Raw genomic sequence first — 24,338 nt, 5'->3', positions numbered from 1 at the left:
CTCCTATTCGCTGACTCCATCGCCTTCTCCATATCCCTTCTATATCTCAATATGCCCTTACAGAACTCTCTGAACTTCCTTCAGTATTCATTCCTGGTGACTACAGTGTCCACCAAGTTGCCCACGCTTATCCTGACACCCAAGAAGTTCTCCAACTCGATTCTTCTGTCGATCCATTTAGGGCACGCAAATAAGACATGCTCGGCGTCATCATTCGGGTCTCCACAGTCCCAACACTTCGTGTCGACCTCCTTACCGATCCTCTTACGGTAGCTGTTGAAGATGCCGTGTCCCGTGTGCATTTGCATCGTGAAGTGATCGATGTCTCTTCTATTCCTGGCGAATATGGTCGCATTACTTATTAATCTCCTGGTCACATTATCCTTATTATACATGCTTCATTCCGCCTGGCACTCCGTTGAGGCCTTCTTCTTTACTTCTTCCAGATCTTCTTTCTTTTCCGCATGCCTCTCAATCACCTCCTCTCCAACAGCTAGGGTCTTATAGATATTCTTTCTCTCATATATCCCCTTCAACATTCGCACTTTAATGTAGATTGGTAAGTTCCCGGTCAATACACAAAGCGCAGCGAGGGATACGGTGCGGTAGGCCGTGGATGTGATGCACAGGGCAGTTCGTTGAGCCCTTTTTATGATCTTGTTTTTCTCGTACTTCATCGCATCAGCCCACACAGGCGCACCGTATGCTATTATGGATTCCCACACGCTGTAGTATAGCCTTCTTGCCAAACCAGGCGGACCCTTAATATTCGGTAAGATTGCTCGTAATGCTCCTATCTTGATGCCCGCTTTATCGCACACCGAGGCAATGTGCTTGCCAAATTTCCTATTCGTGTCAATCATGACGCGAATTTAATCACCTGTGTAATCGCGTCCACTGTACTCCTTCTTCTCCTGAACCCATATTGTCCCCTATGAAATGAGTCCACCCCCATACATCGTTCGATAATCAACTTGAGACATTTCTCCCACACTTTCCTCAAGGCCGGAAGTACGCTTATTGGGCGGTATGCATTAGGGAGCTTAGGTTCCCTACCCGGTTTACTGGGCAATATTACTCTCGCTGTTTTACAGCATCCCAGGATCCTACCAGAGTCCGTAATACTGTTAATCACCTTAGTGATAAGCTCTGTTCGGTTGTTTACTAGCAGCTTAACAATATCACCTGGGACCCCATCTATTCCCACCGCCTTCTTTCCATTTATTCTTCCAATGATTTCCTTAACATCTTCGTCCTCAAGCTGCTTCATGTTATAGGTGATATCCTCCCTGTCATGCTCTTCGACCTCCCTTAGCTCCGATCTGCGTCCAATAATGAACAAGCCTTTTAAAATTTCTTTCACCTTGTTAACAGGCATGTCATTTGGAAGCCCTTTCTTGCCACATCTATTCATAATCGTGCGATACGGCTTTCCCCACGGGTCCCTTTCTAGTATCTCACAGAATCCGGCCCAGGCTCTCTTTTTACTTCCAGCTATTTTTTTCTTCAGCTGCCTTCTTAGCCCCTTATAGTTACTAATAAGGGCTTTGATCCCACTGTCCTCCTTCCTCCTTGCTCTAGTTATTTTCCTCAATGCTTTGTGATCCTGAGTTCTCAGTTCTGCGATCGTCTCATTCCACCAGTGATTGCTGTACTTCTTGTTTGTCGTACAGCTCACCTTCTTCAGTATCTTGTCACAAGTTTCCACCATACATTTCTGCAGCAGTTAAGCCTTGTCCGCGTCGTCCGTCGTATTAAAATTCTGTACGTTAGCGATCTCGTCAAATTTAGCTAAAAATATGTCGGGTGCAAGACCCTTCGTCACATATTTAAAAAATTTAGTTCGATCACTTACGGTCCTCGTTTTAAACGTATGAGATATGTATAGGTGATCCAATGCTGTGAAAGCATTTAAAACCTTGTTCCTTACGTGGAGGTCGTTAACCATGTTTGTTGCACTGATTATGTCAGGGCAACTCGTCCTTCCATTCCTATAAAACGTGCATTTATCGTCCAGCATTATAGGGAACACGCCGTAACCGCACAGGGTTCCATCAAAATTCTTCCTCGCTTGTCCGTGGTTTGTCCTCCCCAGCACATGGACTTAGCGTTGAAGTCGCCAGCCACAATCACTTTCTTGTTTCTGCTTACACCTTTCCTTATCTCCGATGCAAGCTTGTTTATGTACGTCATGTATTCCTCAATCTTGATATTGGGGGAGCAATAACCACTGAAACAGAGGATATCACCTACACCAATACCCACTAGCCCGTCCTTCCTGTAGAAAAGCGTTTCATTCGGTGCTCGTTTTTTTGCGTGACCCAAATCGACGCAGCACCCTTAGTATCGTTATACCAGTAAGGTAGCTGCCTGTACGGTTCGGATATTACCACATCCGGTCTGGCCTCGATCGCGTTCTGGCACATTAGATCCTGCGCCATCCTACATCTGTTTAGGTTAATCTGGAGGATTTTCATCTCCTCCCTTGTCTTCCCTGTCGTAACATTCTCCTGTAACCGGGGCACGTCAGGGACCCCGTCACATGGTCAAACCTAACACCCGTCTCCTTGCTACATATCGCGCAGCACGGTAAATTTGGGCACGCTGCTATCGTGTGGGAAGGGACCCCTTCCTCCGCACTTCCTACAGACCTCCCTTCCGGGGCTCACAGCCTTACACTTGTTTGAAGTATACCCGAACATGTGACATCTATAGCACTTTGTCACAATGGGCAACACCCTGACTGTGGCTATTGTTAGGCCCGTCCTAATCTTAATATTGTCGCCGCCTTTATCGATGTACGCTTTTGGCAGAACAACGATCGCTGATTGCGTGCCCCACGGCGCCCTTCTCATCGCCATAACTTCCAGTTCCCCGATATCTATGATTTTAAGCTCTTTCTACAAGGATTCCACGAGCTCCTCCTTACTCACCAGCGGACCCACTTCCTTTATCTCCACCGACACCTTGTCTTGTAAGGGCGTCGCTCGCACCTTATTGCCAATAATCTCATTTATCATATTGGTAGCGACTTTCACCTCGCAGTCCGCCCTCATTTGTATAAGGATGTCCCCCGCTCTTGTTTTACGAATGCCCGAGCTTTCCTTAAGGACATCCTTCGCCGCCGTAAGCTCTTTATATGTTTGAAGCCAATCCTTACCCTCTCCTACTTTGATAAGGATGGCCTCGGGCCTTCTACGGGCTCTCAGCATCTTCGGCCCTCGGTTCTCGGTAGACGTCAGCGGCGGTGGTCCGCGGTCCTCTTTGTCATTTCTTCCCTTTTCCTGTATCCTACGTTTCCCCCTCCTGCTCCTTTGGACCATCCACTCGTCCCCGGATTCGCAGGATTCAACATATCTGGTGTCCATAGCACCCCTCCTCTTTGAATCGCATACCTCTGCATAAGAGGTATCGCCTCTTCATATTCTCTTGTTATACTCCTTGTCTTTGATTTCCAGCGGAGAGACCGTCTTCCTTTTGTTTCTGGATTCTGAGGACAACCCTCTTCTGCTGTCCCCGTTTCCCCTTCCTATCTCCTCCAACAGAGGAGAGGTTTGTGTGAATACCCCTACTTCCTCAGGTCTCTCCACTCTTCCCCTACCTCTCCTTCCTTTCTTGTGTACCATCGTCATAAGCTTGCCCCATACTTCATCCGCCTTGCTATTAGCCGCGGAAGTAAGCTCATGAATTTTCGGATCCTTCTTGGAGATGAGGTGTAGTCTTCTTACCGCCTTTTTCAGATCCTCGTAGGCTCCCTTCATGAGCTCTACCATCTCCTCGATCTCGACAGGCTTGACCATCACGCACTCCTCCACCTTTTGTTCCGGGGTTTTCTCGACCCTCCTTGCAACTTTCGACACCGATTTCATTTGCGTCTCTCTCAGCCTTTTCAATTTTCCTGTGATCGACGTGGCGCTACAGCTGCTTTCCGCCCCTTCGGAGACGCTACCCTCGTTGCTGTTTCACTCGTTGCTTTCGCGGCGATACTGGACCACGTTACCATAGAGGTGCTTTTCTCACCTTTAACTCCTCTCATTACGGGAACCAGGAAACTACCTCTTCCTGTTGCAATCACCGTCACTCTCGGTAGCGCCCTACCGCTACTTATACTCTGGATGCCCAGGTCCTTCTTTTCCATTCCTTCGCTGAAGTCGTCTCTAAACTCAAGGAGTTTTGTGTTCTTCTTGGGTGATCGAGAACTTCCTTTACTCCCTCCACTCATCTTCGCACCGCCATTCGCGACTTCACCGTCGCTCTCCTTGCAGCTATTATGGTCCCCGGTCGTATTTACCGAACGAGAGGAGGTCCTGGAACCGACCTTCCTCTCGTCGTTCGCCCAGTCGTATGATGACCGTCGGGTCGAGCCTGGCACTCTACTCGAATCACCGACGGGGTCTGGAGGTTCCGAAACCTGGAGGCGCCGTAATTGTTTTCTCTTTATTCAACTTATCCATATTGTTAACTTGTGTTCAAGTCCGTGGAAATAGCCATAGTCGTCAACAACCTTGCTCAAAACCGTCCAAATATATCCACTCGTAGACCAAAAAGTCGCCAAATCGTCAACCAAGCCTCCCATAATCGTACTAATAATAATCACTAATCAATAAAATAATCAGTTACGTGAACGACTAATAATTAAATAATAACCAGTAATGCCTAAGGAATACTAAAAATCATATCACTAAGTAGTTAATAACTAATAATAAATAACCAATAACGGTTTATAAACAAATAAATAAATAATTAAATAAATGCACCTCCAGTTGCGTTCTCCTATTAGTCGTCACACAACTCCATTATATCTCCACGCCACGCAGCTAACCATCATTCATTTGCTTCTTATTTACAAAAGGGATCCCGGCTCGAGCAGCATAATTCGATAAAATAATGAAAAGATATCTAAATAGAACTCTCGTCGACCCGACTTTATTTCTTCGTAATAGGGGCTTACGCCGAGCCGACCATATGTTCTCTACACCCGCCTGTGAGGTGGCGACGCCACATGGCGACGCAGCTGTGGCGGCACGGGCCACGGAACTTTTCAACGGCTCCGGATACAAAGCGCGACGCCGCCAAAGCGCAACACCGACGTGCCCAATGAACCATCGATATCTTCACACTCTTTCCGCCGAATTCTCGGAAGAGCATACACGTGCCAGCACTGGGCTACGATATCGATGGGCTACGAAGGGAAGAATCTGCGCGATCCGAAACAAAAGCACAGGCAGTCTGTCTTACGCCATTAAATGTGTAACTCCTCGGTATTATTTGCATAGCAACGCGTCGAATGATCTCTCGGTGTCTATCGTTATTTGTTAGTTGTTACCAATTGTCTGTTAAGTGTAATTGTTAATTGTTAATTGTTAACTCTGATTGTTGATTAGTTCTAAATAAACTATTGTTCGTTAAAAACACCAAGAGTAGTTCCTTACGCACCTATCACCATACCACCTCACAGCGAACCACATCTCATGCGCGTCACGCACGCTAGCGCGTGCTTCCTAGCGTTTCAACGGGCAAGATGGCATTAAATGCCTCCCACGTGCATGTCTTAATTAAATATTACGCATCGCGCGACCGTAAAGTGTCGCGGCCCTACGAGTACAAACATCTAACAAACAAATGTACCTCGTCGTGTGTGATCATATACTGCGTCAGTTACCAATTACCAATTGATAATTTCCCGATTACCAATTGATAATTGTTGACAACTTTTACTAACTTGCATCGGCATCGAGGCGTAACAGTGCGTCTATTCTCATGCCATTTTAATCCTCCTTCGTTCATTGTATCCAATGAAGAAACATACGAAAAGGTACTTACGCGATCCGCCTAACCACTAGCAACTCGGCCGCGCGTGGCATGACCCTCTCCTCCGTCATTGTCTACAAACGGCGCACCATCTCACATCCCCCGGTATCTCATCTCTAATTACCGGTATTATGACCCCACACGTTAACTCCTAATAATTTCTTACAAGTTCTTATGAGCAGTAGGCAGTAAGTACCCGGCTTCCTCGCCAACTGATATACCTACTAGATTCATTCTCATTTTATTATCATAGGTATCAATCCTGCAACGCAAAGTCTATGCAAGTGTCAACCTTATTTTCTACTTCGCAGAAGCAGATATGTCCCCCTCATTTGCTTATAATAAGAAAAAGTAAAAAGTAAAAAGCAAAATGTAAATAGTAAAAAAAAACAAAAAGGAAAAAGCACTTAAAATGAATCGACATAAGTAATGCAAGCACTAAACAAGAACTGAACAATAAACAAGCACTAAACAAGGAAAATTGCCTAATATATATATATAAAATAAAGTAAAGTAAAGTAAAATAAAATAAAATAAAATATCTCCCCCCCCCCCCGGGTTTAAAGAAAAACACCATCTCACTTCAATTTAATATATGCCGTATGAAACCATCTGTCCCAATACTCTTTATTCTGTATTTATTTACAGGTATCGCACCTCCTTCGCAGTAATCACTACTTCATACAACAGGTACATCCCTCTCACTGGCTTATAATAAATAAGAATACAAAGCACTTAAACTATCTCATTCGCTTATAGTAAATAAGAATACAAAACACTTAGCACTAGTCAATCGTTGTAAAAAACCCATCACATATTAAATAGCTACCAGCTAACCTTATAAGGCACCATTTCATATTAACTTAATAAAAGTAAGGTAGCAACCTATCCCCATAATCCTCGTTTTTACCTATTTTAGGTATCGCCACCTCCTTCGCAGTATACACACTGCTTCACAGAAACAGTTGAGTTCCACTCAATTACTTATAATATAAAAATACAAACCAGTTAACGTAGCCATCTTTATAAGTACAAGTCACTTAATCTAGAGAAGTAACTTGCTATAAATATACATAGCTACACAGTCTAGGCTAGAGGAATCCATCTCAATGTCAATTTAATATAATTATTGTAATAATTATTGTAAACCCCCTGTCATATTAATCATATTCCATCCTTGTTGACAGGTCTCGAAACCTCCTTCGCTACACTACATCCTCATCGGTTGGCATTATCTACCTCTTAAGGGATAGTACAATCATTCTTATGCTTACACTGAAAATTTAAGATAACAAAACGCATATAGGCACATGTACTACCTAAATAAATAACACTACCCATCTGATTCTTATTTGTAGGTAATCACCCGTCAACGCTCGCGCTCCAAGCACGTACCGATATTGGATTTCCTCCACTAGAACCTTCGAGCTCAGCCATAATAAACAACTACATCCTTAACACGGCAACTATTTATCATTATATCATAATATTACTTAATTTTACACACGCTACGAGGAACATAACCTATCCCGTGTCTGCCTTCCTATTCCAACTAATTCTGAAATCCCAACTTTTCGCACATCTTATCCTTAAACTGGATTGCTTATCGAATAAATAATCCTTCCACCTGCACATTTATATGATAAAATATCTTTATTATCTATGCATCGTAGCCACAGAAAAACTTCTCAATCGCTTCATATTTATCATAACATACCCCACTTGTACCGCCAATATAACCGCTATAACCTCAACTTAACCATTACGTTTCCTTTAACAATACTAGTAATTATATACGGTTAAAATGCCCCATTTAATTACTATAATACAACTGTGGCGAATCGGTATCAAATGGACGCAGACAGGTCGAGGCATCAACACGGCGCAACACCTCCCGGGCGATCCGCTGGTACCAACCGCCAACACTAGAGGGCTACGACGACAACGAGTCTGTCTAACTCGCTAGCGGTCGAATATACGAGCGATTGATACAAATACCGCACCTAGCGAGACTCCTTCTACGTCTAAGGCAGGGACTACCGGGCATAGCCTTACTGACGAGTCCACCGGAGTCCCGGGACGAAACGCACGACTCCCTTTTCATCCGCCACACAACTATAATGCAACTACGACTCCTTATTGTCCACTAATAGTCCACTGCTTCGTTTTCAGTATTTGATAGTATGTTATTGTCTTTTTTGTCGTAACGTGTTATCTGTTATTTATTATACTTATATCAAATATGTAGAACACCCCCCACAATAACACTATTAGGAGCTCTCAATACACTTTATCTTATTATTATTATACGATCACACACGACTCATTATGCACTAAAAATATACGAAAATATATGCCGTTGGCGGCAACGATCCAAAACACGTCCGTCCACCTCCACGTCTCGAGCCGACTCTAGACCAACAGAGATACCTTTTTTTTTGTGAGGAGGGGAAAATGCTGTTACGCATACCCAGGGACCCGCGTCACTGAGTTATGTGGGTCTCGGCAGATGACGTCGCCATACCCACTAAAAACTCCTCCTCCTATTCACTGCATTGAGGTACTCGAGGTACCAACCCGGTACAATCATTCGACATTACTTCGGGTTGGCCTCTACTTACGCGTAGCCATCTTCATCGGCAATCTTCTACGCTATACTTTTCTCCTCCTGCTTTCTCTTCTCCGCAGAGCCTCCACCTCCCTCTCCTTGTTAAGCCAGTTTGTCATGACCTTAGTACACATATTGCTAAATTTCAGCCATAGCCGCTCCTCGGCAGCCAGCTTCTCCACGATCCGGTTCTTTATTCTACATTCTTCTCCTATCTCGGCCTCCAACTCCGCGCGCTCCCCAGTCCATCTAGGGCACCAGAACAGCACATGTTCGGCATCGTCCACGGTGGCTCCGCAATCCCGTGTGCCTCTCTTTCCCCATCCTGTGACGGTACCAATTGAAGATACCGTGTCCAGTGAGAATCTGCATGACGTGGTAATTGACGCCCCTCTTCGTTCTGTAGAAGATCAACGGATCCTCTATCAATCTCTTAGTCCAGCTGTAGGGATTGTGGAATTGTAGGGATTCCACCCTCCATCTGTCCTCTTCTTCGGTCTTCAGCCTCTCCATCTCCTCGTACTATGCCAGCTCCGTTCCCTCTGCATTCCCGACGATCCTCCTCTTCACGCCGTACTGCTTCCACCGCAACCACGCCTTGATGTGTGTGGACATGTTACCCGTCACCACGCACAAGGCTCCATGCGACACTATACGGTAGGCGGTAGACGTACGGATCATCGCCGCCCTCTGTGCCCTCTTGATGATATTCCTGTTCTTCAACTTGTCCAGGGATGAGGCCCATATAGGTGCACCATACAGGACCACCAACTCCCATACCCCATAATAGAGCCTTCGGACCGCGTCCCTAGGCCCATTCACGTTGGGGAGCAGGCCTCGTATGGCACCCAAGAACCATTCCGCCTTGTCACAGGCCGATTCGAGGTGGGGGGAGAACCCCCTAGCAATATCCAACCAAACTCCCAAGTACTTCACTGTCTTGCTAGTGGAGATCTCCCCCCCGTCCCCCACGTCGTAGTTAAAACTCGTCGGTATCCTCTTCCTGGTTAGGAGGATAACCTCTGTCTTCTCTCTTGCCAGATGAAGTCCCACGTCGCTGCACCAACTAGTGGCCGTACTGATGACCGCCCTTATCCTGTCCTGGATGCCAAGGAACTCCCTGGCCTTAAGGAGTACCGCCAGGTCGTCGGCAAACGCCACGGCTTCGATGTCCTTCTCCCGGTCTCCAAAATTCCGTCGTACACCCCCGCACCGACCTTCCTCCTTACGATGCCGCCCCGGCAGTGCGCCATGATCCTCCTATCGGCCAGGTAATCTCCGATCAACCCCTGAAGTCGTCCTGGCAACCGCCTCCTTCGCGCTTCCTCCAGAATATTCTGCAGCCTCAGCGTATTGAACGCGTTCTTCACGTCAAGGACGACCAGAACGCATACCAGGCCCTTTCTTCTGCAGTCCTCTGCAACCGCGACCGTCCTGTTCAGGGCTTCGAGGGTTCCCTTCCTCCTCCTGAAGCCAATCTGGTGCTTGTGGAAGGGATCTCGCTCGATGCTCCTCTCGATGAGTATCTTCAGTGTGTGCTCCCAGACCTTGCTCAATGCCGGCAGTATACTGATCGGCCTGTAAGCTGACGACAGTGTCGGGTCTCTGTTGGGCTTGGGTATCAGCACCACCCTAGCCACCTTCCATACTGCCGGTATGCTACTGCAGTTGTTAACTCCATTGAGCACAGCTAGGAACACCCTCGGTCTTCGTTCCGCCAACAGTCTGACTAAAGTACCGGGGATCCCATCCACCCCTGCAGCCTTCCTAGGATCGCATTTCCCGACAGCCATCTTTAAACCTTCCTCGTCTATCCGCAGATCATCGGCTCCGTCGAGTACCGCAGGTGGGGCTAGTCCGATTCCTTGCCTACCCGGTCGCGGTTGCTGCCCGGTAACGAAGAGGTTGTCCAGGATACTCGCCACCTTGTCACCTCCTAGGGGCTCGGATGGTGCCGACCGCACCGATCTGCTCCTCACCACTCGATACGGCCTGCCCCACGGATCCTGGTCTAAAGTGGCACAGAACCCCTGCGAGCCGCCACCGCTCGTTGTCCTCTTCTCCTGCTCCCGCACATTGCGCTCCTTAACGTGGCTGGCTCGCTGTTCCACCAGTAATTGGCTCGTCTTTTCGCCCGCGACGTGAACTTCTTCCTCAATGTCTCGGCACACTTGCGCTCCAAGGTATTCTGTAGCCTTTCGCCGCATGCCGACTCGTCGCTTTTTAAAACGTGCTCCGCGTAGACAACGTCGAATTTGCTCACAAAGCTATCCGCATCGATCTGCTTCGTCGAGTACACGAACGCCCCGCCAACCGCCCTCCTAACGCTGCTCGTAAATACGTGTAGTATATAAAAATGGTCAGAGGCTGAGTACCAATCCAAGACGGCACTCCTCCTCCAACTCAGCCTCATACGTCGATCGATACACAACACATCCGGGAAGCTAGTCCTTCCATTCCTCAGGAAGGAATAGTTCCCCGTCGTCCTAATCAGTACCAACCCGCGCTTCGTGATCACGTTCAACAGGCATGCCCCCTCCGTTCGGTCCTGATGCCACCCCACACTCTAGACTTGGCATTAAAGTCGCCGGCAACCATTAGCGCCGGTGCGCTTCTCCTCCCCTCCTTCAGAACCCCGTTTAGTTCCCCCCAAAAAAGCATCGAAAATGCACCTAGTCGTATTCGAGGAACAGTATCCACTGACACAGAACGCGTCGCCGACCCTGATTCCTACGATCCCAGCCTTTTGGACCAGGGTCTCGCTCATCGCGTATCTACCGTTAAACAGGGTGACCCATGCGGATGCATCCCCGCTCTCGTCGTTAAACCAATAAGGCAATTGCCTGTAGGGCTTAGAGATGACCACGATGTCCACCCTGCTTTCACACGCGTACTGCATCATCAGGTCCTGCGCCAGTCTGCACCTATTTAAGTTAATCTGTAGGACTCTAATTGAGTCCCCGTCTAAACTTCCTAACTCCTAGGCGCACCATCAGGCACGCCAGCGAACCGGTGATGTGTTTCGCACGGATCACCTCCTGCCCCGAACACATCGCGCATCTAGGTTCCCTATCGCAGTCCTTCATGGCGTGTTCGGTACTCCCACACCTCCTACAAAGTTCCCTATCCGGGCACACCACGGTACATTTCGCTGCCACGTGCCCCAGCATGTGGCTCTTGTAGCAGCGCCGTGCGCCGGTAAGCAACCTAACTGAGGCTATGGTTAGCCCCTCAACCTCCTATCCCTATCTTCGCTCGGCACCCCGTTAGCAGGGAGGACCACCACCGCGACCTGCGTGCCCCATGGTGCCATCTTCAGGGATTTCACCTCCACGCTCACACTGTCCTTGATCCCCCATAGCGCTCTTATCTCTTCCACCAGTTTCTGATCTGCAACGTCGCCCTATTAACGATCGCGGCCACCTCCGTGCTGTCGCTTAACGCGGCTCTCAGTCTCATCGCCGCCTCGTGCACCGACACCGTCCTGTCGAACTCTATCAGGGTGTGCCCCGCCCTCGTTCTTCGGACCCCCGTGGCTCCCTTCAGGGTGCTCCTAGCAGCCAGTATCTTCTTATACGCCTGGAGCCACTCCGAACCTTCCTCCACCTTTACCAGGAGCGCCTCCCTCCTTCTTCCATCCCTCGGTTCAGCCCTATCCTCCGGGGCCACCTCTCGACTATTCGTCGGGCGCGCTTTCGGAGCCTCCTTTATAAGGGAGCTCTCCTCTCCCTTTTCCTCCTTTCGAACTTCGTCTACACCTCGGAGTCGTCACTATACTCCTCCTCCATCCTGGCCTTACTGAACGTACTCCCCCAGGCCTCCGCATAAGAGACGTCGCCTTTTCGAGGCCTCTTACGCTCCTCTGTCTTCGCCACCTCGGCCAGCGATATCCCTTCCCTCTTGGAATATCCGTCCTCGCTGGCCGCCGTCACCCTACTGACCGCTTCATCGACAGGATCCCTCCTCCTCTTCCTCCTCCTATCCTTGTGCTCTCCGCACTGCTCCAGGGACGATAGAATACCTTTCATCATATTCCCTACCTCCCTGATATCCTCGCCTTTGTTCTTGTCTACCCTGAACTTTTTCACAAGGATATCGGTATCACGGCCTCGATATCACGACGTCTATATGACGGCGTCGCTCGTCATCGTGTCATCCCTGACACTGTTGTCCGCTTCGCCAGGCATGGTCGCACTCGCCTTTTTCGCTACAGAGTTTTTATCCACCACCCTTCTCGCCAGCAGCTTGGCGTAGGCCAGTGCTCTCGTCGTCACTGGCGTACCGAGGTCGCCGTCCCCCATCCCAGCGGAACCCTCCGAATCTTCGATTACTCCTATCTCGGGCCTAGCACCGCTCGGAGGGCTCCTCAGGGCCTTCCTACTGGGCCTGAAGGGGTCGTTCTCCTCATCCCCCCTACTCCTTGGTACCACCGAAATGGTGACGTTCTCCCCTATCCTTACATCGGACACCACCCTCGGCTCTTCTATACTACCCGCCAACCTCCTACCATAGATTAATAGAGACTCCTAGCGCACCTTTAAACACATATTCCACACCTGAAATACAACCATTACGAGAATTATCTCAAGACACCGATTCAATCATCTTCGAAGCAAGGCATGTAAGATTCCAAAAGGGCATACAAAAGGGAATACTACGCCGAAAATAAGAGTCTGGAGGACCAGCCTAACTCTAACACCGGGGGAATGTAACGTCAACAAATATCACCAATACCGACTCAGCCTGGGGCCGCCCTGCGTCCTTTCGATCGCCAATAGATCTCCCGTCCTTGACCCCCACCACCGCGAGCTGTCTCTCAAATAGAGAGAACCAAAATACGATCTTCTGCTGCTTCAGCGGTGGCACGCGGATGGTTTGCAAAATCGTAACCGTAGTCGTATTGTTTCGACATCCTTAACGCGCTCAGACTCACAATATTAATTTCGCTATCTCAAGATCGTGGAAGTCACCAATGTGGAGGATTAGTCTTTATTTGGTTGAGCGAAATAACGAAAGCGAAATATTGCTGTCGCAATCCGTTAAATATATCTCCAAATAAATAAATAAATTACAGACGAATTGTGAATGGCTAGTACAAAAATATATTACGAAATGAATACCCGATAAATACTCGGAGAAACTTTGTAGATCACTTCGATAATTGTTTACACGAATAATGCTCTTCGACTCTGTTCGATGAACTCCTTCGCTCGTGATTGCGTCCGTTTATTTATACTGGTCGGGGGAGAACCAGAAAATTCGAATTCGTCTACGTTTGACGGTTGTATGTAGCGGCGACATTGTTTTGTCCGGAGTTTATTTGTTCTTACATTACTTGAAACCTAACGGTCTTGATACTCCGAGGCAAAACAACAACATGAGTCACCCTCGATTCGAATCGTTCTGTAACTCATGTGCCGCTACAGATATATTTTTTTATATTTATTTATTCAACTTGTACCTTACAATATGTCCATTCGGCAAATCTTTCTAATTTTATTGCTAATTAATATGGTCCATGCAGTACTTAAGCCATGTATTTAAGTTTTTAAGTCTTCATTTTGCCTTTTACTTTTATTTACAATATTTTGTGAGTAAACAATTAGAAATATTTTTTGCATCACACAGGACGATTTTAGATGCGGGTCTCTGCATAAATCATTCTGTATGGTTATGTAATTATTTCATTCTAACGGGTTGCAATTAATCGTAACTGATTCTCATATGTAAAAGCACGATTATTGAAACAGCAGATTACGTATAGAGGTTGTGTTGTATTTACAAGAAATATCTTACCTTCTTCCATTGTTCATTTACATTTCCCATTCTTTTTTTTCGATACACTTTTCTTGGTTATGTTTTAGACTGGCATTACAATTACAGGACATGCTTAATATTTATATAAGTTTTACAAGTTTATACTCTATAAGTTATGTGTGTTGCGCAAAACATGGAAAATCGCTGTAATTAATTATGAAAATTATTGAAGAAAATCTAAAGTCATAAAAGGAATCCTATTACATTTTTTATTAATTACTGTTGAGGTATTTTGAAAGCAAACTAACAGAGTACAAGTCTACACAAAATTTCATTCTTTCACTAAATTTTGCAAGTAAGTAAGTGTCCCTTCAAGGAAAAATTTTTAAATAATAATGAAATTGACAGAATTCTGCTATTACAGTAAACAATTACACCGTCATAGAAGTTACAAAATTTGTTAGTAGAAATGGAAAGATAGCAACGTAATTGCTTAGAAGTGCTACAAAATATAAAACAAGAAAGAGCAGAGAGCAGTCTCATTGGTAAAAAAGGATTCGCTAAAATAGTAGGTCTTGCGATAAACCGTACAATGTATTTTGCAGCGATATAAGCATTTGCAACATGCAACGCTACGACCTTAAATATCATTCACATCTCAACATAAAGAAAAACGTATAGAGTTCATAAAGATATTTGTACAGTATACAATGTAGAAAACAGTAAAGAAATGCAATCCGTCTAGTTGAACGGAATTGTAGAATATTCAGGAAGTTCCTAGCCAACAATATATTATCTTCTATATTGTAATTTATCGTATATCGACATATGTTGGAGATATCTATAACAAATCAAAAGATATAGATATTGGTCATCATATCATCGAAAACTCCATGCAGATTGGACAATGACACAGCAACGGTTTGAACTTGTGATATATATTTATGTGGCGGGGAATTTGAATAATTTGGCAGACTCGTAAATAATTATTAGTAAAAAATAAAAGAAAAAATTTGCGGTTTGAAGTTTGACACAGTAACGGGAAGAAGATGAACAACGTGATTCGCTTAAAACGCGCAGCATTATATACAGATACATATATAAAAAGAAGAAAACTATAACGATTCCAATTTTTCGTTTGTGCACTCAAATCACATAATCGCGTGAATAGCACACAGTTTTGTAACAACTTTACTTAAGGAAATGGACCGAATTATTTTTGTCAGATATGCGATGCAGTACATCAATTTTCTAATCACGAAGACGAGATCCTCCTTATTTCACAAACGAATATATTTGTATACTTCGAATGTAGAATCATGCTTTATCTGTAAGGAAACTATATCCAGAATTTTAACTTGTTTCTCTTAATACAAGGATTGTGCAATGTAATATAGCAACAATAATATAACATAATATCAAGTTTCAATTTGGATAAACGAACAAATGAAACATTTGCTTATGTAATACAAAGAAACCTATACGCAGTGAGGTCGCAATCGATGGAAAAGGTTGTAAGATGCAAAAACTTCTTGAAGAGAACTAATGAACACCTCAAAAATATTTGAAAATTGAAAATCTTATGAACAACCTACTTTTCGATAAATATGCGGCATTTACTACAGACGTATTTGCATTTTCTTGTACAGAAAAATGCAATTTGCGTAACTTGACCTCCAGTTGCTAAACAGGAGCACAAAACTTCACTGCTTTGACTGCAGAAAACGCACTCCGTCATTTCCTCTTTTATGTCGTTGCAGTCATCCTTGTACGAGTTACAATACTCATCGTACCATTGAAAACTGGCTATAGTCACGGTATAGGTGACAATACAATTAATACAATGTATCAGTGCGGTAGTACTGTTAGATAGATGATACATTTACACTGTACATGAGAATGTGTGTGTAAGCGTCAGAGGACGCCCAGGTCTTAGTTGAGACAAAAGACTATTGGTAGCTGTTAGAAGCATCTAGAATAGTCTGTTTGACAACAAGCGTGCATGTTAGAAGGTTATCGATGTCTTCAGAGTATAATATATATGTATGGATGTTGACTGCAAATAAAGCAATTAATTTATTATATCTTAACAAGTACATTCCAACCGAACAGATGTATTGTCAACGATTACGTTTCTCATCCACCCAAAATTTTCAAACCAACGTTACTGCACTCAAGACTGTCTATAGATAATATGCAAAGAAAAACCTGAGAACACCTGAAGTCAAAAATGTTTCAAGTGAAAACATATTTAGTGCTTGCACAGGAGACTAAAATCAATCATCGCTGTATGAAACTTGCAACCGCTTATGAATGCATTTTCGACTTGCATTTGAAAGTCCTGTAAAATGTTCTTATTGGCATTTGAATCTATTGGGACAACCATCTCATATGAACTGCCTTAAAATGTATGGAGTTTATTGTTCTGAATAACCTATTCCTGAAATGGGACTCCTGCCAAATTTTTAACTCAGGACGTTTTGTGAAATTACTTGATCATATGTCGCACTGGAACACTATAGTAAATTTGTATATCAAAAATTTGATCTATATGAACATCTGCTGAACTCGATGTATCTTTTTATTACCATCATATGATATTGCTCCATATCATGAAATATATACATGCCGTAATAGGAATACTATCATCAAATCTCTTCAAATGAGGGAGTGGCAAATGACGATGCGTATTGACAAGATTGCTCGATGAAGATCAATTACGTACTGTGTCCGTGGATTCCAAAAAATGAGTCCCTAAGTAGATGGAAAAAGGAGAGGAAACAGATAGATCACAAAGAGCTAATTATTGTAAGGGAAGAAATCTAAAACTCCAAATAAAGAACAAAAAGGAACAAGCTGCTTATGACGCTATCGTTCCTGGTCTTCCGTGTTCGGTCTCAATTACTCTTGCAGTATATTGTAGCAGGTTGTGTAGTATATTTGAGCATATTGTATTATATTTTGATGCGTACTATCTCTTCGACCACTTGTTTTCACCATTAAGACAAAAGAATAAAATGCTGATTGAAGATGCTTATTGTGACCTCAACTTAAGAAAGGAAATACTTCTTTTGATGTATATTCGAAACTGGAACATGTATCAACCTCGATGATGACCTTCATTGTTAGATTGAACTTTAGGTTTAAAAATTTGTATTTCAAAATGTGGTAGGAAGAGGATAAAACAAATTGTTAGTAATACTGAAAATTACATTTATTTTTACTGAAATCACTGAAATTAATACTAAGATCAGTGAAATTATTATTTTTCTAAAAATATTCAAGCCTTGAACTTTTTTTTCGTGGGGAGATCCTCATGGACACTGTCGGGGTAGTGTCGGACTTACCGACTAAAACCCCACGATAGTGTCACACAGTACAGAAAGCACGATATAAAAACCCCCCAAAATAAGCGCTCGAATCAATCTGTTAAAATATTTTGACGCAGACTCTTGTAATACTTTGAATCATTCTGTAACATTTTGTACCGTTACTCTGTTAGATCTGCATAATAAACTCTATTATCATATATGTCGGAGATGAAAGAACACCGGAGCTTTTGGAATTTTGGATAATCCCGCAACATTGTAACCTAGAGTCTACTATAGCTGTAATTAAACAATTGTAGTTGTTCAATCCGATTGTAATTGTTCGAGATTAGTGATAGTGAGCTTTCGCTCGAGGCGACAGTCCGTCGCCTAACGTAGTCGCGGCCAAGGGATGAACGCTTTGTCTAACAAAGGTATGGAGTAATTCTATAGCCCTCCTTAAAAGAAATATTTGTGACGGCACGCGACGGTAAACATTCCAACGGTCTCTGTCCTGTAGCTCATCACACGCAGAGCCTATTCTCCGAGTAAGATTATTGCCAGATGTCGATGCGTCTCCGCAGTACATGTTCGGCTAGCCTGAAGGCCCGTTATAAATCTTAAGATTTAGTCAACTAAAGTCCTTCAAACAGACAAACAGTCTTTGTCCCACCTACGGGAAAATAGGGGAGACCTATTTTTCAACGAGCGGCGTCTCCCACTAGCAACTTTCCCTCGAGGGCGGCTAGCATCTTTTTCTAACCACCGATATGGAGATTGACCAATTAGCAGCAACGCCAATTTCCCTTACATTCTGAACGAAGGCTTTTCTCGACGAATCCGATGATCTCGTGTCCTTAGACACACCCCATTATAGTTTTCCTCTGTGGCATCATCAGGACGGGAAAGTCATTCTCGCTCGCGATTTCATCGATGAAAAGAGTAACCCTTTACGACCAGTGAATATTACGCGTCCGACTTAGATTTTGTGAGCACGTTCATCTATCATCCCGTCGACCGCGGATTCGTTATTGAACCTAGGATCATTGTCATTAGTTTCTCGAGTACCTAACTACCACGGTTACTTGTCCGGTTCTATAATAATCGTATTTGCACTTGTCAATGTCTTCTCTATTGCATAACGACAACGTGTAACCCAAACGAAGATTCGTTTCACGCCCCTAACCCTAATTCTAATGTAAACCCGACATATATATATATATATAATTAATTAAAAAGGGGGAAATATAATTCTGTAATATCGTAGAATAGCTTTGATTGAAGATCGGCTGAAATTAGAAAACACCGTGTACGTCGTCTTTTTGTAGTTTGTTTACATCCAAGAGCGCCTAGTAACAGTGACGCGAGAAAAGATAAACAGCGTCAAAACAGAAGTACGGTTTCATATTTCAAGGAGTGGCAATCAAGAGGCCAGAGCATGTGGGCCGAAAAGTGTGTGTGTGTGTGTGTGTGTGAGAGAGAGAGAGAGAGAGAGGACGAGAGCAAGAGCGAGCACGACCGAGCAGGAATGCATTGGCGAGGGTCAGAGTTGATCGAGACGTCGAAGCATAGAGTCGTTAGAATTGTCGAGTGTTAGAGTTGCTAGTGAGAGAGAGAGAGAGAGAGAGAGAGTTACAAAATATAAAAAATACGAGCGTTGCATTTAGTTTTCCTGTTAATCAAACATCGTTTCTCTGTCTAACTAATATCTGTATTTTCAATCCATTATTAATAAATTATAATTAATCGGACAAAATTACACCTTTAATATATTCCGATATTACAAGTGGGGGCTCGTCCGGGATTGAATAAGACAGAGAACGACACGATTTAACGGAGCTATTTGTGCGGGAGTAGAAAAGAATAGAATAAAATGGCAAACGTTGAAGACGAACGATTGTCGGGTGAAGAGGATTTGACGCTGGAAGAGCTGAGGAGTAAGCTCGCACAGATGAATCTGCCTATATCCGGTGCGAGATCAGTGCTGGTTGCCAGGTTGAACAGAGCGTGCAAACCTGGTCGATCTACTCCTAAGGATTCGAAGCGTGGCGAAGAACCAACAAACCAGCGAGATCTAAGAAGCAAGCAGAGAGCCGAACGCAGTCAAGAGGGAGAGGAAGACCTCGAGAAGCTGAGGACGAAAGAGCTGAGAGCGCGTCTCGTTAGCTTGGGGTTGAAGGTAACGGGAAGAAAATCCGAACTACGCGCGCGGCTACAGGCGGCCCTAGAAGGAAACGATGTATCGTCGGAAGAAGAGAGCTCCGACGAAAGTGAAGGAGAGGACGATAAACAAGGCGCGCGAGAATACAAGAGAGGCACGCGAGTGGTGTATCAGGACCGCGATGAGTATCACCAGAAGGTATGCGTCGGTTCGATGTTGAGTCTTAAAGACGTAGAAGACTCATTAGAGAAATTCAGCGGGGATGATCTGCTGAGTGTAAATCAGTGGGTGGAAGACTTCGAGGAAATGGCAGAAGTGTGGGGTTGGTCAGACGCCCACATGGTGGCCTATGCTAAGAAATTACTCGCAGGCTCCGCTCAGGCCTTCGTACGACAAGAACGATGCGCGAAGTCCTGGGCAAAGCTAAAAAAGGCGTTGAGGAATGAGTTTGAAAATGTAGTAAGCGACCAACAGATACATGGCGAGTTATCCCATAGAAAGAAGAAAGCAGATGAGAGTCTGCAACAATATATGTATGTAGCATCGGGGAGAAGGGCCTAAGAAACGTCGAGCTAACTATAATGTCGCGAGAGCCGAGGCGCTGTCGGCTCCATCAATGCATTACCGGGTCCTTCAAGTAAATAGCCTTGCCGAAAAGACCTACGTGACCCTGGCTACGAGCGTCTGCAGAACACGTGTGCCTAGCAAAAGACAATAGAATGCTACAACGGCCAGAGAGTCAGTCGAGAAACAGAGTTTGCGTGTGGCGTTGCCGAGAGAGTATTGATTGCATTTTGTGAAAGTCGAGTCGTTATCTAATTATTTAGTTGTGCTGTTTTCTGTACGTTTGGTGTGAATAGTTCAGGTTGAACAACAATCGTCTTTCTCTGTCCGATTAACATCTGTATCATCCATTCCTTGTAAATATATTATATCACGATATTACATGTATCACATGTGCGGGATTGCAAAACAAGGAAGGGCTGATACGCAATCCTTGATAGACTACATTATTCAAGGCATTCCCGACGAGGTCGCGAACAAGACTGTGCCATACGGAGCCAGGAATATCGAGCAATTAAAAGAGCGTTTCAGGCGCTACGAAGCGATAAAAAGAGATATGGAGATGAGGACGAAATTTGAGGAGCCGAAGAGTAGCAGGAACAAGGAACCCGGTCGATCTGGAGATGCGAGGAAGGCGCGATGCTACAATTGCGGTGATGCGGAGCACGTGTGTGCGGAGTGTCCGAACAAATCGAGAGGACCTAAATGCTTCAAATGTAGGGAGTACGGACACATCGCATCAAAATGCGACAATTTGGTTCCAGACACTGTGATGCAACATTCGCTTATTATTGGCGCAGACTTTTTGGACACTGTTGAAATAAGTATAAAAGGGGGAGAATCTTTTATTAGTAGAATAAAGGACGAAAATCCCGATGAGTGTCCGGAAGTCCTCAAGATAGATGTAGAGACACAGGCGAGTGAGATAGATTTGTCACACGTTAAGGACATGCAACATAGGCTAAAAAGAGATTTGAAGAGAACCAAAGCATTGCTAAGAGACGCTCAAACGATGCTGGAGAGATCGAAAGGTGACTCGACGGGTAAAGCAGCTTTACGACAGCTGAAGAACCAGTTAGAAGATGCAGTATGCGCTAGAGCAGTTGCAGTTAAAGCGAAACAGGCACTGGAGCAAGAACGGAATGAGACGCAGGCTTCGTTGCAGGAAGCACTGCGGCAACGTTCCGAAGCAGAAGATCGTGTTAATGTAGCTAGTCGCGAACGAACTGAGCTACTGTCGCAATTGGAAGAAAATAAAGAAAGGTTGGCAGAAGTTTTGAAGAAGTATCGGGCAGCTGTGCAGCAAGTGTCGGAGGAACGGAGAATAGTGGCAAGACACGTGGTGATTGGCAAAGTGGACCACGAGATGGTGTCCTCGTCAGATTCTTGCGGCCAGCAGGAGGACTTAGCGAACATCACGAGGAGGAAGAATCTGGCTAAACAACAGCAACAGGATGTTGTTGATGATATTTGCGAATTTACTGAGAAGGATAGCGTTGCGGGTGTGAGAGTTGTTTCAAGTTTTCGGATAGACTCGAAGAGAGTCAACGCAAGGCGAACGAAAAGACAAGGGAAGTCGCACGTGCGGAATCCCTCCAATAATATCGATACGAAGATTCGATATACAGAGGATGTGGATGACGAAGACGACGATGGGATTGTCGAGGACACGATGAACGTGAAGACCTTCGAAAAAGAAGAGATCATAGTCTCGGTAGATGGTAAGTTGTTAACGTCTTCCATCTACGAACCGAGCCTACGAAAATGTCATGATGCTGCCACGACGATCAAAGCCCCTGACAAGAGTGAAATGGGTAAACAAACAACGGAGAGGAAGATAGAGGAAGAGCGAAAGAGGAGCAGTAGCATCGAGGACGAACAGGCCGCGGTGTTCCAAGAGGAACGAGATCAGTTGCGTACAGATGCAAAGAGACGGATCGAAGAGATCCAAGCCCGAGACAAGTGGACGTATAACAAGAGACGCAAGAAGGCGACAGCATACAGGACGGGAGATTTAGTGGCGATCGAGAGGACGCAGGGCGGTCCCCGACTAAAGCTGCATCCGAAGTTCCTTAACTAAAAGTAAAGGTCTTGCGAAATGACCGATACGTAGTGCAGCGAGAGCAGCACGATCACGGCAGCCGACCACATGAAGTGGTGGAATGTTAACGATAGTGATGTAAGTGCGAGCAGCGATGATGAGCACATCTGAGGGCAGATGTGATTGTCAGGAAAGGCCGATTGTAATATCGTAGAATAGCTTTGATTGGAGATCGGCTGAAATTAGAAAACACCGTGTACGTCGTCTTTTTGTAGTTTGTTTACATCCAAGAGCGCCTAGTAACAGTGACGCGAGAAAAGATATGCAGCGTCAAAACAGAAGTACGGTTTCATATTTCAAGGAGTGGCAATCGAGAGGCCAGAGTATGTGGGCCGAAAAGTGTGTGTGTGTGTGTGTGAGAGAGAGAGAGAGAGAGGACGAGAGCAAGAGCGAGCACGACCGAGCAGGAATGCATTGACGAGGGTCAGAGTTGATCGAGACGTCGAAGCATAGAGTCGTTAGAATTGAGTTGCGAGTTTTGTCGAGTGTTAGAGTTGTTAGTGAGAGAGAGAGAGAGAGAGTTACCAAATAGTTGTCAAGTTATTTGATGTAAGTACGAGCGTTGCATTTAGTTTTCCTGTTAATCAAACATCGTTTCTCTGTCTAACTAATATCTGTATTTTCAATCCATTATTAATAAATTATAATTAATCGGACAAAATTACACCTTTAATATATTCCGATATTACAATTCTAATGTAAACCCGACATATATATATGTAGATATAGTAAATACTCGAACTTCTAATCGGATAAGTTTTACAAATGTTTATTAGGGTAAGATTTATTTGTGTCGATAGGATTAATGGCGAAAGCTAATTTTTACTCGTTCGGGGGATTAATATAATACGGTTTATGACAAACGCTATCGTATGATGTAGGCGATGGCGATCGAGATTAGAAGGAATGCGTCTCGCAATGTTCGGAAATAAGTGAACTCGAGGGCGAAAAACTCGGTACAGAATCTTCGTGATTTAAGTCTAACTCTTCTCTGCGCCTCTTTTCTTCCCTTGTAACTTCTGCAGCAATTAATCGTTTGTACCAACGTTCGGCTCGCTTCTTGCTCAGGTGACTTTTATCTTCTCGATTCTTTCTTGTTTTTGTCATCTGATATGATCAAGGTGAAATGAATATCACTCTCTGTGAGCGACTTGTGCGATTTCGCAAGCCTTTCCCAAAGACGGGCAATATTTGCCAACGATGGGAGGAGGAATGCGAAAGTCGATAAGTGTTTTCGATAATTGAGAACACCGTAACACAGGTTTAACACAGCGAATAATCAGTTAGATTTAACAATTTAGAAAATATATGTCATTCTTGGCAACTAGTGCAGTCGTAAGCGAGAAATGATTATTTTAATTGGCAACTAGGTTCACTGTGGACAATCAGTGTGGCTTCGTAGGCCTCGCCCAAGGATGAGCAATCTGCTAACGATGGGAAGAGGAAAACGAAAAACCATAGATGTTCTCTGCGTTGAAAACACCGTAATCACTGGTTGATACAGCGAACAATTGTAAACGAAATAGATCGAAATTTTATAAAGTTGTTTTATTACAGACAATTTATTAAATCTTGGCCAAGAACGTTTATTTCAATTTTATATCGTGAATTCAAGACGTTCGGATGAAATCTACGCAAATTGTGTGCTTGATAGTTTTATCTGTCAACTATAGCTGCCGACGGGTGCCTTTGTTCAGAGACAGCTTTGTTCGACTGCAAGTTAAAAGAGAAGAGGATATACAATTTCAAATTTCCTACCTTGATTAGATGTAAAGTCGATCGGCGGTATGTATGGCTTGGTGATGTGTCGAATTTTGACAATTAACTTTGATTCCGCAGATGAAGTGACAATACGAATGCTTAATTCGAATGAAGATTTTTTGAAACCCTTTTTAATATTCGATTTCGACGGACAGAGTGACGATGTGAATGGTCTGAATTTTAAATAAGGACTCTTCTACTCTATGTTATTCCCGCTTATTTATAATATCCTAATTGTCACGCGATGGATCATCTCTATGGGAATCA

The 24,338-nt window shown here is 44.5% G+C and overlaps 1 protein-coding gene across 1 annotated transcript; it reads right to left on the bottom strand.

The window, feature by feature from the left end:
• Window positions 1-398: 398 nt before the first annotated feature.
• Window positions 399-2,441, bottom strand: LOC143304333 (uncharacterized). The gene is made up of 5 exons (XM_076626794.1): window positions 2,356-2,441; window positions 2,072-2,278; window positions 1,856-1,991; window positions 921-1,717; window positions 399-846 (listed from the first exon to the last, which is right to left on the bottom strand). Exons 1-5 carry the CDS (start codon window positions 2,439-2,441, stop codon window positions 399-401), a joined length of 1,674 nt encoding a protein of 557 aa, XP_076482909.1.
• Window positions 2,442-24,338: the final 21,897 nt, after the last annotated feature.

This window comes from Bombus vancouverensis, chromosome 2 (genome assembly GCF_051014615.1).
Source record: "Bombus vancouverensis nearcticus chromosome 2, iyBomVanc1_principal, whole genome shotgun sequence".
Taxonomy (NCBI): Eukaryota; Metazoa; Arthropoda; class Insecta; order Hymenoptera; family Apidae; genus Bombus; species Bombus vancouverensis.
Note: the sequence above shows the minus strand (reverse complement) of the source record. Positions and strands in the feature narration are given on the sequence as shown.

What these genes read in the sequence shown, in the direction of transcription:
- LOC143304333 (XM_076626794.1), bottom strand. Translation starts at nt 2,441, where the DNA reads ATGGCGCAGGATCTAATGTGCCAGAACGCGATCGAGGCCAGACCGGAT. An exon ending in TACAGGCAGCTACCTTACTG is followed by an intron (nt 2,279 to 2,355) that starts GTATAACGATAC and finishes GCTTTTCTACAG; the next exon opens with GAAGGACGGGCTAGTGGGTA. An exon ending in GGAGGACAAACCACGGACAA is followed by an intron (nt 1,992 to 2,071) that starts GCGAGGAAGAAT and finishes CACGTTTTATAG; the next exon opens with GAATGGAAGGACGAGTTGCC.